The 13,107-nt window shown below is 39.6% G+C and overlaps 1 protein-coding gene across 5 annotated transcripts in view; it reads right to left on the bottom strand.

The window, feature by feature from the left end:
- Nucleotides 1–13,107, bottom strand: part of diaph2 (diaphanous-related formin 2) — a 527,556-nt gene that overhangs the window by 94,323 nt on the left and 420,126 nt on the right. For all 5 annotated transcript variants that reach the window (XM_061686696.1, XM_061686691.1, XM_061686695.1 and 2 more), the window contains one exon: nt 8,206–8,341. In XM_061686696.1, coding sequence (XP_061542680.1) covers nt 8,206–8,341 — 136 coding nt within the window. The remainder of the gene's footprint in view (nt 1–8,205; nt 8,342–13,107) is intronic.

Raw genomic sequence — 13,107 nt, 5'->3', positions numbered from 1 at the left:
TAATAAATACGTTTGCATACAGTGCAGACATGACTTGTTATTATCACATTTCTTCAGCTGCATGGGAAATGAGCAAAAGCAATATTTTATTGCTTCAGTTTTCTAAAAAGCATCCCCCTTCTCCCAACCAAAAGTCACTGCTGAGGCAAAATGAAATAAGCCCTCATTAATTATGCAATTCATTAATCAGTTGCAAGTAAAGAGGATTTGGTTGTAATTTGCGAAATGGCATAAACTCTATCCCTTCTAAGTAAAATAAAAACAGCCTCTTGAAATGGCATTAAACACAATTCGATGATGTATTGAAAGGTTTTTAAGCAATAAGTTTAATCACAGCAACCCAATGGGAAGTGTATTTCATATTATATAGTGACCATATGTTTATGCCATTTGTTCATGCAAATAGATTTGTAAACATTGAATCTCTATAGTCCTCTATCTTTCTATCTATCCCTCGACAGTATCTTTCCCACCATCTATCGATGGCTCGATGGATCGATCATCTATCTATCTCTCTCTCTCTCTCTCTCTCTCTCTCTATCAGAAGGGCATCAATAGAGACATAAACCAACAACCCATTCTTGTATTGTTTATAATTCTTACAGTAATTGTTTAGACAATATTTTTATATTTATGTTATTAATATTACTATTTTTAATTCAACTTCAATGGGAGGTGAAAAATACTCTCTGAATGTTTTGAATTCTTGTTTCCATACTAGTGTCATATTAAGCAGAAAAATACTGCCCAGAGAACTTGACTCTCATTTTTGTTTCTTCAGACAGCAAACTAGTTAAGACTGACTCAACTTCCCCTCTCTTGGTCATGAACAAGTATTAATTTTGCCTCAATCAATCAATCAATCAATCAATCAATCAGCTCCACATAAGTGACATAATCCTTTACAATTAATGAATTGATTACTATGGAACATCCCTACGACCGGTTCAGGGTGTACCCCCGTCTACCGCCCGACGATAGCTCCAGCAGCCCGCGACCCTAGTGAGGATAAGGGGGTAAAAGGAAAATCAATGGATGGATGGAACATCCCTAATTATTTCATCGCAAAATAAATGACAAGGGTTCAGTTCTTGGACGGTGCAATTTATAAAAATACTGCATTATTTCATATGAAAATATAATACAAAATATGCAAGTGCTATATAGCTAATAATTTGCAATAACAACACAAAAGAAATTCCATCCATCCATTCATCTATTTTCAGAGCCGTTTCTCCTCACTAGGGTCGCTGGCGTGCTGGAGCCTATCCCAGCTATCATTGGGCAGGAGGTGGGGTACACCCTGAACTGGTTGCCAACCAATCGCAGGGCACATACAAACAAACAACCATTCGCACTCACATTCACACCTACGGGCAATTTAGAGTCTCCAATTAATGCATGTTTTTGGGATGTGGGAGGAAACCAGAGTGCCTGGAGAAAACCCACGCAGGCATGGGGAGAACATGCAAACTCCACACAGGTGGGGCCGGGGATTGAACCCCGGTCCTCAGAACTGTGAGGCTGACGCTCTAACCAGTCGTCTACCGTGCCGCCACAAAATAAATTGTGCAAATTATAGCTTTTCTGACAACAATGTTTCACTTAAGCTATCAAGCAAAACAGTATGCTTTGCAGTGAATACATTTTGATGGTAGATGGGCTTTTAATTACTGTCATTGGATGGACTGATACAATCATTAAGATGTAGTATTGTTGCTATCCAATGAAAAGCAAAATTTCTGTGGTCAGGAATTTTTTATTTAATAATAAAAATAGGGGCGGCACGGTGAACGACTGGTTAGCACATCTGCCTCACAGTTCTGAGCACCGGGGTTCAAATCTCGGACCCGCCTGTGTGGAGTTTGCATGCTCTCCCTGTGCCTGCGTGGGTTTTCTCCGGGTACTCCGGTTTTCTCCGGGTACTCCGGTTTTCCTACCACATCCCAAAAACATGCATGGGTAGGTTGACTGAAGACTAAATTGCCCATTTGTTTCTACGTCCCCTGCGATTGGCTGGCGACAGGTTCAGGGTATACCCCGCCTCTCGCCCGAAGATAACTGGGACAGTCTCCAGCACGCCCGTGACCCTAGTGAGGATAAGCGGTATAGAAAATGGATGGATGGATGAAAGATAAGAAAAAAAAGTTTCCCCATTCAAAAAAATGTTTTGGCAATATATAAGTATAATAACTATAATAGGTTGCGCTTTGCAAAATTATTTTGTGAATGCAGCAAAATGCAATTTCCACTCCGTATTGTAGGTTAAAAAAACAACAACAACAAAAACTCACTGCCACTAACCACTAATATTTGTATAGCTAATGAGCAAAGAGAATGTCCTTTCTCAAACTACCTTTGGTATGCAGACGCACTATGAAAGAAAAACAAACTATTCAAGGTTCTATAAATAATGACAGCCTGGCATCTCTAATTTAAAAATATGGATATCTCGAGTACCAAGGTCACAATGATCAGGACACTGCAACAAGGTAGCCTTTTTTTTTCAGTGTGGAGGACAATCCTCGCATCGCAATCTCCTGCAGGCGACGTTGCCCATGTCATCCTTATGTTTTATTCATTTGAGTCATATTATGGCATTCACAAAGTCAGATCAAAATCTGCTCTGGCAGAAATATTTAATATTATAGCTCCTTCTCTACCCTTCTCCATCTGGTTTGCCCGAATGAGAAAAGAGCGCTCGACAGACTCCTTCTCACACATCCGTGTTGGATTATTAAAAGTGAAGCTTTCAAAGAGGTCACTGCTCGGGGAAAAAAAAAGAAACAGTGTTGCATGCATCAATTATCTGGGAGGATTTGCGGCATACTGAAGACTGTCTTGTCACACTTCCCCATATGGCTGTGAGGTCATTGGCTGGAAGCTGACATTTAGTAGCTAGTGAATTGTGGAAATCCCTTCCCCCCAAAAAAAGGACAAAAGAGCAGAGTGAGTGCTCGCAAAGAGCCTTCGGGCTTGAAATTCCCTCTCAATGTCATTGGCAGAGCTCGACACAAGCATTCCACTCTGCTGCTCTTATTTTTCATGTTGAAGCAACTCATGCTGATCAATACACGGATTACTGGCATTGCCTCGGGTGGGGTGCAGCAGTGGGTGGGTGGGTTGCTCTGGGGATGTTAAGGAATAATTGCAATAAGTCACCATAAATACAGCACACTTGTGCAATCTTAGACCAGAATGCTCTATTAGCATTGTGTTGCATCGCGACTGGGTGACATAAATCTCCTTGAAAATCAGGAAGACGCATATGCGACGCCCTAGTGGCCATGCTCGAACAGCATTGAGTCCTGAAGAGCAGTGCTAGTTATGTAATGATTGGACACATTGGTCGAAGAGTTGTGGCAAATTAGCACCTTGCCTGGAAAATATTTTTGTCAACCAAAAATGTTTTTTATGATTAATCCTGCTTTAGCTTTACAAATATGTGAATGGACCAAGGCGGCACGGTGACCGACTGGTTAGAGCGTCTGCCTCACAGTTCTGAGGAGTGGGGTTCAATCCCCGGCCCCGCCTGTGTGGAGTTTGCATGTTCTCCCCGCGCCTGCGTGGGTTTTCTCCGGGCACTCCGGTTTCCTCCCACATCCCAAAACATGCATGGTAGGTTAATTGACACCTCTGAATTGCCCGTAGGTGTGAATGTGAATGTGAGTGCGAATGGTTGTTTGTTTATATGTGCCCTGCGATTGGTTGGCAACCAGTTCATGGTGTACCCCGCCTCCTGCCCGATGATAGCTAGGATAGGCTCCAGCACTCCCGCGACCCTAGTGAGGAGAAGCGGCTCTGAAATTGGATGGATGGATGAATGGCCCAATACATAAATAATCTGGGCAATGATTGTCCTTCAGTTTCGACAAACTAGAACTGCATGACCGTAAAAAACCAGAACAGATGGTACTGCACAGTTGTTTAAGTTGTTTATAACCATGCTCACACAGCCTTCTTGGCAAACTGGTACATCGGAGGCATAATGGTAGTGGTAATGTGCTTTGTCTGTGCGTGTTTATACAGCCGCTGTGGCTTTAAAAATTCAGATAATTCAGACATGCAAACACCAAAGGCATGAAAAAGGCGACAAAAAAAAAAAAAAAAAAACTTTGTAGGGGGGTATGGGGGCATCCTCCGGGTCAAAGCTAAAAAAAATGTATTTAATAAAATAATATAAACAATAAAATAAAAGGAGAGACAGCATGGTGCCACAGAGCAACTCGACCGCCTGAAAATGTAGAGGATGAAATAGTTGTAGTAGTAGAAAAAAACATTGAAGAACCGTTTGTGTTTTAAGCTCTGCAAACTGGATTCGTAAATACTGAACAGGTTTAACATTTACCATCATCGACCCCCGACTATTTTCCAAGCACCACAGGATAATCGCTCACAATAATGTTTCAGAGACGTCCACCAATCGGGCCTTTTAAGTGAGGGGATTCGGCCTTGTTGTCGATATGTGGGTGCCTCGCTTTCGACATTGCCTGTGCAGTGTTCAACGTGCACTCAACTGTGGTTTGTAATTGACCAGAGTTTTGCTTTGACAGGAATGTGCACAATGTGGCATTTGTGTAAGGAAGCAGTGCGCTTTTAAATTTGCCTCATTTCTTTGCTTTTTTTTTTTGCACCTGATGCCTGCTTGAGATGTGCAACATGAATAGCATCCTCTCTTTAAGCATTCTCATTCTGGAAAATAATTTACTAAAATCATTGTCTGTTTCAGTTCATTTTCCACTATTACCAACTTCAAAGGCTGATCCCAAATGCATCCTCCAGGAAAATATGAAGTACAGTATTTTTCCATTTTTATTGGCCATTTCTGAATTTGAAGTTAGTTCATTTTGTATTGTGACATAATCCCTAACATCACTCCCTCGCTTAATACATTAACATCCGTAAAACTAATTAGATAATTGTAGGTGTGTTTCCTAATTAATACAAGATGTACTAGCGGATCAGCTCTTGTCGCCGATTTTACGTGCGTTTCGCGATTCCGTTGGGACCACAATCAGGGTACCAACCCGCAGCACCTCAACGCGAAAATACAAAAGACCAGTGCAACAAATACGACACTGGCTGATCAGATGAGCAAAAATGTTGCTTAAACATAAGAGTAGCAATAGAGCATGTCCACCCCAGAGGTGGGTAGAGTAGCCAAATATTGTACTCAAGTAAGAGTACTGCTACTTGACAATAATGTGACTCAAGTAAAATTAAAAAGTAGCCCAAATAATTACTTGAGTCAGAGTAAAAAGTACACAGTGAAATAATTACTCAAATATAACTCTTTTTTTTAACCACAGCATGAACCTCAATTAAATAAAAATAACAAAATAAAATGTGAATGTGCAAATTCTGATATTGCTCTGTGTGTATGTGCGTACATGTGTGTGTGTGTGTGTATGCACAGCCAAAACTACAACAAAACATCTGCAGTTTTCTCAAGTTATAAGGGTTGTTTTTGTCCGTCTAAATTAAAATACGAGTAGCGCGTCGTTGCCTTCATGGAAACGACGACCTTCCCAACACCCCCCAAGAAAAACTCATCGGATCTATACGATTCACGGAAATGGCCTATTTTGAGTTCAAAAACGGCAAATTTCGCCGAAAGGTGACTGATTTGCATGTATGTTAATTAGATGTGTGGCTGGGACGGTGACAATTGCTTTCTACACACAGAAACATGGGCAGTAAACCTCACACTGTAAATACAATCAGAAGCTGGAAGCAGACCGCATCGGTACCTTACACACAGCACAGGGAGTTGGGAAAAATGCCAGGAAGAAGCCGGCCATTGAAGGCCATTATGAAAGCAGCTTTAGTTACTGTATATATGCCATAAAAGATGCTCATCATAACAATCATGATTCCATTAAGAAGGTCAGCTTAAATGAAATGATTCACTGACTTTTGAATGTCTTTGAATGTATGAGGGAAAAAAAAAAGTCATAACTTTATCAAGACTTAGTAGAACGGTATTAATTTTGTTGAGATCACAAGATATGTCACAAACACTCAAAAATTAAAAGGAATCCAAGTCAGACTTGGTTAGACTTCGACTTTAGACTTCTGTGCTCTGTTCTGTGCTCAACCATTTACACTCACAGTCACATCAGAGGATAATGTCAATTAACTTAGGAAACATGTTTTTGGAAGGTGGGAGGAGGCCAGGGGACCTGCAGAAAAAACACCATGCAAGTATAAGGGAGAACATGTAAACTAGAAAAGGGAGCCTTGATTTGAACCTCCAAACGTAGAACTGTGAGGCATATGTGCAAACCACTTGATCACCATGTTGCCCCTAATCCAAACCCTTAAAACAGCAATGATTTTTCTTTGTGTTTTCAGTTAAGGAGCAACCCCCCAAAAATTTGTCTGTAATAACAGACTTCTTTGGTCCAAGAGGCTTCTTTGTGGAACACAAAGACCCAGACGTCTGTGAGAAATTTCAAGACAGTCAACTGCAAGGGGTAAGAGGCTTGGACAATTTGGTGCTAAATAGTGGCACAATCGTAGAAAACTTATGGAATCACCACTCCTGGAGGATGATCATGTACTGTAAATTTTGGAGAAAAAAGGGAAATCACGGATGTTCCGAAAAACATTGTTGGTTCAGAATAACACCCTACTGGTTTAAAAAAAAAAAAAAAAAAAAAGCAGGAAAGAAACATTTTGCAGTCAGTCACAATTTTTCTTTGAGAGCAAAGAAAAAATTGAATCGCTCAATTGTGAAGAATTATGGAATCATTTTGTAATTTTCAGTTCTAAAACAAATCCCTACTTTAAATTGAATCTAGTAATTAGTCAGCAGTTAAATACGAGTGCTCACACCTCGGAGAGCTGTTCCACCAAGTGGATTGACACGAATCATGGCTCCAACAGGAGAGATGTCGATTGAAACAAAGGAGAGAATTATAAAAACGTCTTCAAGAAGGAAAACATCATGGATGGTTGCAAAAGATGTTGTCTGTTCCCAAACAGCAGTGTCTAAATTCTGGACCAAGGACAAACAAAATGGGAAAGTTGTAAAAGGAAAGTTTCTTAGTAGACCAATGAAGACCTTGAAGCGTCAAACTTAAAGCAAGACTACAGTGGGCTAAAGAAAAGCAATCATGGACTGTGGCTGACTGGATAAAAATGATATTCAGTGATGAATCGCGAATCTGCACTGGGCAAGGTGATGATGCTGGAACATGACAGCCAAAAGAAAACATGAAATTCCAGTCATTGATGATATGGGGCTGCATGTAAGGTAAGGCACAGGGGAGATGGCAGCCATTACATATTCAATAAAAGCACAAGTTTACATAGAGATTATTGGACACTTTTCTGATTCCACTTGTTAAAAGGATGTTTGGTAATGACATATTTTTTCAAGATGATACTGTATCTCGCCACAGAGCAAAAATCGCAAAAATCTTTCCTTCATGAAAGACATAATGTCGATGTCATGGCCTGCAAATAGTGTAGATCTCAATGCAATTGAAAATCTGTGGTGGAAATTAAAGAAAATGGTCAATGACAAGGCTGCAACCTGTAAAGCTGAGCTGGTAACAACAATCAGAGGAAGTTAGAGTCAGATTGATGAAGAATGTTATTTGTCATTGGCTAAATCCATGCTTGAGAGACTGTAAACTGTTACAAAATCCAGAGGTTGTGCAACAAAGTACTAGTGTTGTAGTGTTGTAGATTATGTTTGGTGTGTTTTTTATGACTGCATAATTTCCATATTGATTTTCCTTTACTTGCTCATAAGAAATTGTGACTGACAACAATTTTCTTCCTTGGTTTTTTTTGTGTGTTTCTTAAAGCCAAAATGATGATAATTCTCAATATAAATGGTTTTATGGAATAGCTGTAATTTGCCTATTCTCTCCAAAATTAAACACTTAAATGATCATCCTAAAGGAGTGGTGATTCCATCATTTTTGCCAGGGGTTATAATAGCAAACTTAATGCTGTTAGGATGCATGATTGGTAATTTTTTATTGCCTTTCTGCATTTAACCGTTTAACAGAAGGAGCATTTTACAAAGTGCAGATATGCAAAGGTCTTCTCTCAATTAGGAAGCCATGATTGGTGTACTCCCAATACCATTGCAATTGTAATTCACTTTAAAGACTCCACACAAGCCCCCAACCCCACCCCATTCGCTCCTCCTGCATGCCCCGCCGACGACTTTGTGGCGAAGTGACACACCTTTGTTCATGTCAATCAGCTTTTTCTTCTTCTGCTGGCGCTCCTGCTTCTCGCGCTCAGCTTTTTCCTTCGCCAGCCTGGCTCTCTTGATCTTCTCCTCCATCTCCCTCTTCTTGTGGTTCTCTTTCACGGCTTCCTGATGAGGCAACACACACACACACACACACACATTAATTCCTACTTCTGCCACCGCTCTTTGAGTGTCGTTTTCAGAAGCAGCAACTTGCCATCAGCGTAAAATTTGTATTCCGAGAAGGGTTGACGATAAGCTGCCGGAATAAACAATAAATCATTTCAAGTGTATGAGTACATTTTTTGGGGGTCGGGAAATACAAGGTTATAATCTATAAGGCATCTGTTCTACTTTACATTTTTTTCCATGACGGAGGAGAGCTCAAACACAGGCAATAATGAATCCAAAAACATTATAGTTTTGAGGGCATATTATTGTCACCGCGGCGATTAAAAATAGAGACAGATTATCAGACGGGCTGATTATCGGCGCCGGTATTCGGCATTTTGACACACAACGGCATCTTAAATCGAATAAAAGATCACTTTAAAACTGGGTAAACTTCATATAAAAATGTCCACTTAACTTTATAAGAGATGCTGCTCACCCTGGGAACACCATGCACTTTTTTTGTTTTTGTTTTAACTTAAAACAAAGATAAGTGAAATATTAACATTTTGGTTATATTGAAATTTTGGAAAACTTGGTTTACTATAAAGAAAAAAACTTTAGGGAGCTATTTATTTATTTAAGTTTTCATTGAACTTTATAAGACATGGTTCTGAGCCTGGGAGCTCACTGCACTTTTTGTTGGAATTTTAAAACAAAGATGTCTATTGTCCAACCTGTTGCAAAAAAAAAAAAAGTTTAATAAACTTGCTTAAAGGGCATTTAAACAAAGTGTTGGAGTTTCTATTATTCAAAACTTTGCGGCCAATATTTTCCCCTTTACTGCAAATGAATATCGGCTCCAAATATTGGTTATCGGCTTCCTTGACTACAAATAATCAATATCGGACCTGAAAAACACACATCGGTCTCTCTCTAATTATCAAACCCACTAATAAACCCACAAAGGTCCAAGCAATCCTTGTGTTTTCTACAAACAGTGGAATCTCTCAAGTCAAATTCAAATTTTGGCTGATATTTTTATTTATTAATTTATTATTATTATTATTATTATTTAGAGCTTCCTTCAGAGAATTCACGCCAAGCGTTTAGCATTTTCTTTGGCTTTTTTAATTTATTAAAACATTTTTTTGCAGTACTTATTTCAAACGGACCACCATCATGCCAGTCAGGGTAGCATGAGACATCAGCCTACTCTACAAAAGCTTAGGATGTTAAGTTCAGTTGGACTGTGTTACTGTTTTGATATTTTAAAATAAGTAAGTAAGTAAATAAGTACAGTGGATATACACATTCTACGCACACCCTCCTAGAACTGGGTTGTGGCTTGGTTCAGAATTAGCCAATCACATTTAAACTCATGCTGCCACTATTTAAATTGCCTCTGCTTAACTCCGAATAAGGTTCAACTATTGTATTAGGCTATTCCTGACATTTTGTTTGCTTTCTAGCAGAAGCCTGAAGGTTTTGTGGTATTTCACTGTTTATAATTACCTCCACCTTGTCTAAGGCCCCAAGTCCAGCTGAAGAAAAACAGCCCCCAAGCGTAATGCTGCCACAAGCATGCTTCACTGAAGGCGTGATCTTCTTTTGGTAATGAACAGTGTTTTGCTTGTGCCAAACAAACCGTATGGCATAAAAGTTGAACCTTGGTTTCATTGGAATATAAAGAAAATCTCCCAATTGCGTGTGGGGAAAATGTGATATGAAGTGATGAAAATCTAAGTGCTTCACATAGTTATAGTACAGTCATACATTACAGTTATAAAATATAACACAACATTGACATTTTACAGTTAACACAAAAAAAATCAAACAAACAAAACAATTTAAAAAACAAACAAATCTAGTTTTACTTAAACGCTTGCCTAAACAGATGTGTTTTAACTGCTTATTATAAATGTCCACTGAAGAGGCAGCTCTTTGCTCAAAAGCAAGTGCATTCCACAATTTGGTGGCAATGGAATGCAAGGCTCTGTCACATTTAGATTTTAATTTCGTGTGAAGGACATTAAAAGGGAGTCAGCAGACTGCTGTCACCTAACAGTACAATAAAATGATACCAAAGGAAACTGACCATTGAGGGTTCTGTAAAAGCCGGCAGAAAACCTTTCAAAGACAGTTTAATAAGTGAAAATGAATCTGCACATTTACCTTTGATGGTGACAGCCTGGCACATTTGCAGTTTCTACTGATCCCTTTTTAACAAACCAGGTTTACTCAACTACGCTATAAAAAAGGCAACAATCTACTGTATTTGCCCGTATGTTGATGAATTATTCCATTCACTGCAAATCTTATTCCACAAATGCAATATTAATCAGAGTACTGTGTTTGGATGAGTGCTGGCCCATACAATGTATTCTTGCAACAAAAAAAAGAAGAAGGAAAAAGGGATAAGTTCCCCCTTAATATTTACACTTGTATGACAGTTAAAGAGAAGAAAAGTGCTAAAGGTTTTATCACCTTAGAAATAATATTATTCATGAAACTCTTGCAGGAGTTTGCGAGGCCATGAACTATTAATATCGTCAAAAATGATACCGACACATGTTGTAATGCAGTGGACCATGCTACTATGTGTGGAAAAAAAGAAAGAAGTGGAACAGCCGTTGCAGAGCGTCAAGCGTTCTCGGTGGAGTGAGGAGATCTCATCCCGCTGCTCCTTCGTGACCGGCCCAAATGTCAGGAAGGAGTCAGAGGCAGCCAGATAATCAACAGGAGCAATTCAGCCTTTACAAATGTGTCAGTTTGTTCTTGTGCCAACACAGTGCAAGATGCAACTGTGTGACCTTTGGAGGCAAACAAGATGTGTTTGCTTCTCATCACGGGCCTGAGCTGGTGCAAACTAAGACAGCACCCTTCACAGCTACAGTACGTGCATTTTTGTGTCAGCTCGCGGGTGGGTGCGCCAGGACAATCTAAGGAGATCCAAAATATGTATCAACATATTTGCTGTTTTATGCTCAAATTTGCCAGTCAGTCAGTTATTTGTTTTATAATGTGTTCAAAATGTTGGTTGTAGTTTAAATATATTTTTATATAATTTTATTTTGAATCATACTGAGAGCTGCTAGGTAGCTCGCTGTCACGAGCTAGCCGCTCAATGCCCCACCAGTCCCAATCAGCGAGGGTTAGCCACACTGAGATACAATAGGTGATAGTCTGACCAAGCTCCACCTTCGAGATCTGTTTCCCTGTAAAGCGTCTTCCCTTTCTTGCATTTTAACATGCCATCTTTCTCTAACATGACTACATGGCCATGTTTACAAGCACCATGGATACCGCTAACCCAAATGGCCACCACAATGTAACGCCATCCCTGAACCAAACAGTACTTTATGCGCACTGATTTGCTAGCGAACACACCGTGTTAATTAATCATAAAGTGTATTTTCAGTTATTTCTATCTTGTAGAGTAGTTAATTTTAACCACACAACACCGATGGGGAAAAAAAAGATAACTATAACTTCCCTCTGGGCCTAAAATGGGATAAATGCATTTCCAATCATTTTAACGGGAAACGATACCTCGGTTTGCATTTAAAATGTAATGCAATGCAATTACAAAATTGGGGTGAGTGATATGTGTGATGACACTTGCATCTCGGGGCCCCTGGTCCTGATATATGTGCGCGTTAGCAGCTAAGACGAGGATTACAAGGATTGCAAAAAGCATGGAATGAGTGCCTCATCATGCTAGTCAATACAAGAGCTTTGACATCATGTTCAAGGACACGTACCCTTCATATCAGTATCTCCTTGTTGGTTGACAAGGGCAATCACACACACGTAGACACACACATACATGTGCCACGAAACTATGATATTGAGTATCTAAGTGAATAAACAAGCATTTTATTGCCCCATTTATCAAGAATGAGAAAACTGCACCCTGTATTTCAGCAATAATGGCTGGGGGTGTTTATTTACTCAACTGCACATGGGGGAAGGTGTCTATTCCAGAGAGGCCTTTGAGGGAAATTAGACTTTACAATGAAATAAAAATGACTATTATGGAGAAATGCAATGAAACGGCAAGAGCTAATTCTGCATGGAATGCACACAACATTGCTGCACGTCAACTGGAATTCTAATTCTCCTTAAAGATGTTGTCTCCATAAGATCATCTCCAACTGCGCAGGTCACTTCATTATGAAAAAAGAAAATCTGAGGAGACTATTTACATGCATCAGTAGGCGCTACTGTTTTGGTTAGCAACTGAGTTCAAATGGGCGCCAATGTTTTTACAACACAATTGTCTAAACAGGAATAACTACAGTTAATACCCTCTTTTCTTTTCTGATGCGAAAAAGAAGGCATCTATTTCAGGAAGGCATTTACTGTATGCCTTAAGGGGAAGACACATCTGGTGATTCAAGTGGGGACAGCATCTATTAGGCTGACACTACTATTTGAGAAAATGTGGTAATTATGATCTATATGGTCGATTTAGTGCACATAATGCTGATGTACACTGCCCAATATTGTACAAGGAGCTAGGAAACAGCTAATTTAGGGGCACTCATGGGCAGCAGTGACAGCCAACGCGTCAACCCAATTTATGCCCTCATCTAGAATGCATTGTGTTGTGTCTGCATCACCGCTTCGCACAAAAGACAAACCGCAACAGAAGTTGATTTATAAATTATGCAGATTACAGAAGAAAAAAAAAATTCAGCAAAAGTGATCTAATTGAACCAACTAATTGTGATTGTAAACATGCTTATGCAACATTGCGACATTACTCGAATCAAATG

The sequence above is a fragment of the Phycodurus eques genome, chromosome 9 (genome assembly GCF_024500275.1).
Source record: "Phycodurus eques isolate BA_2022a chromosome 9, UOR_Pequ_1.1, whole genome shotgun sequence".
NCBI lineage: Eukaryota > Metazoa > Chordata > Actinopteri > Syngnathiformes > Syngnathidae > Phycodurus > Phycodurus eques.
Note: the sequence above shows the minus strand (reverse complement) of the source record. Positions and strands in the feature narration are given on the sequence as shown.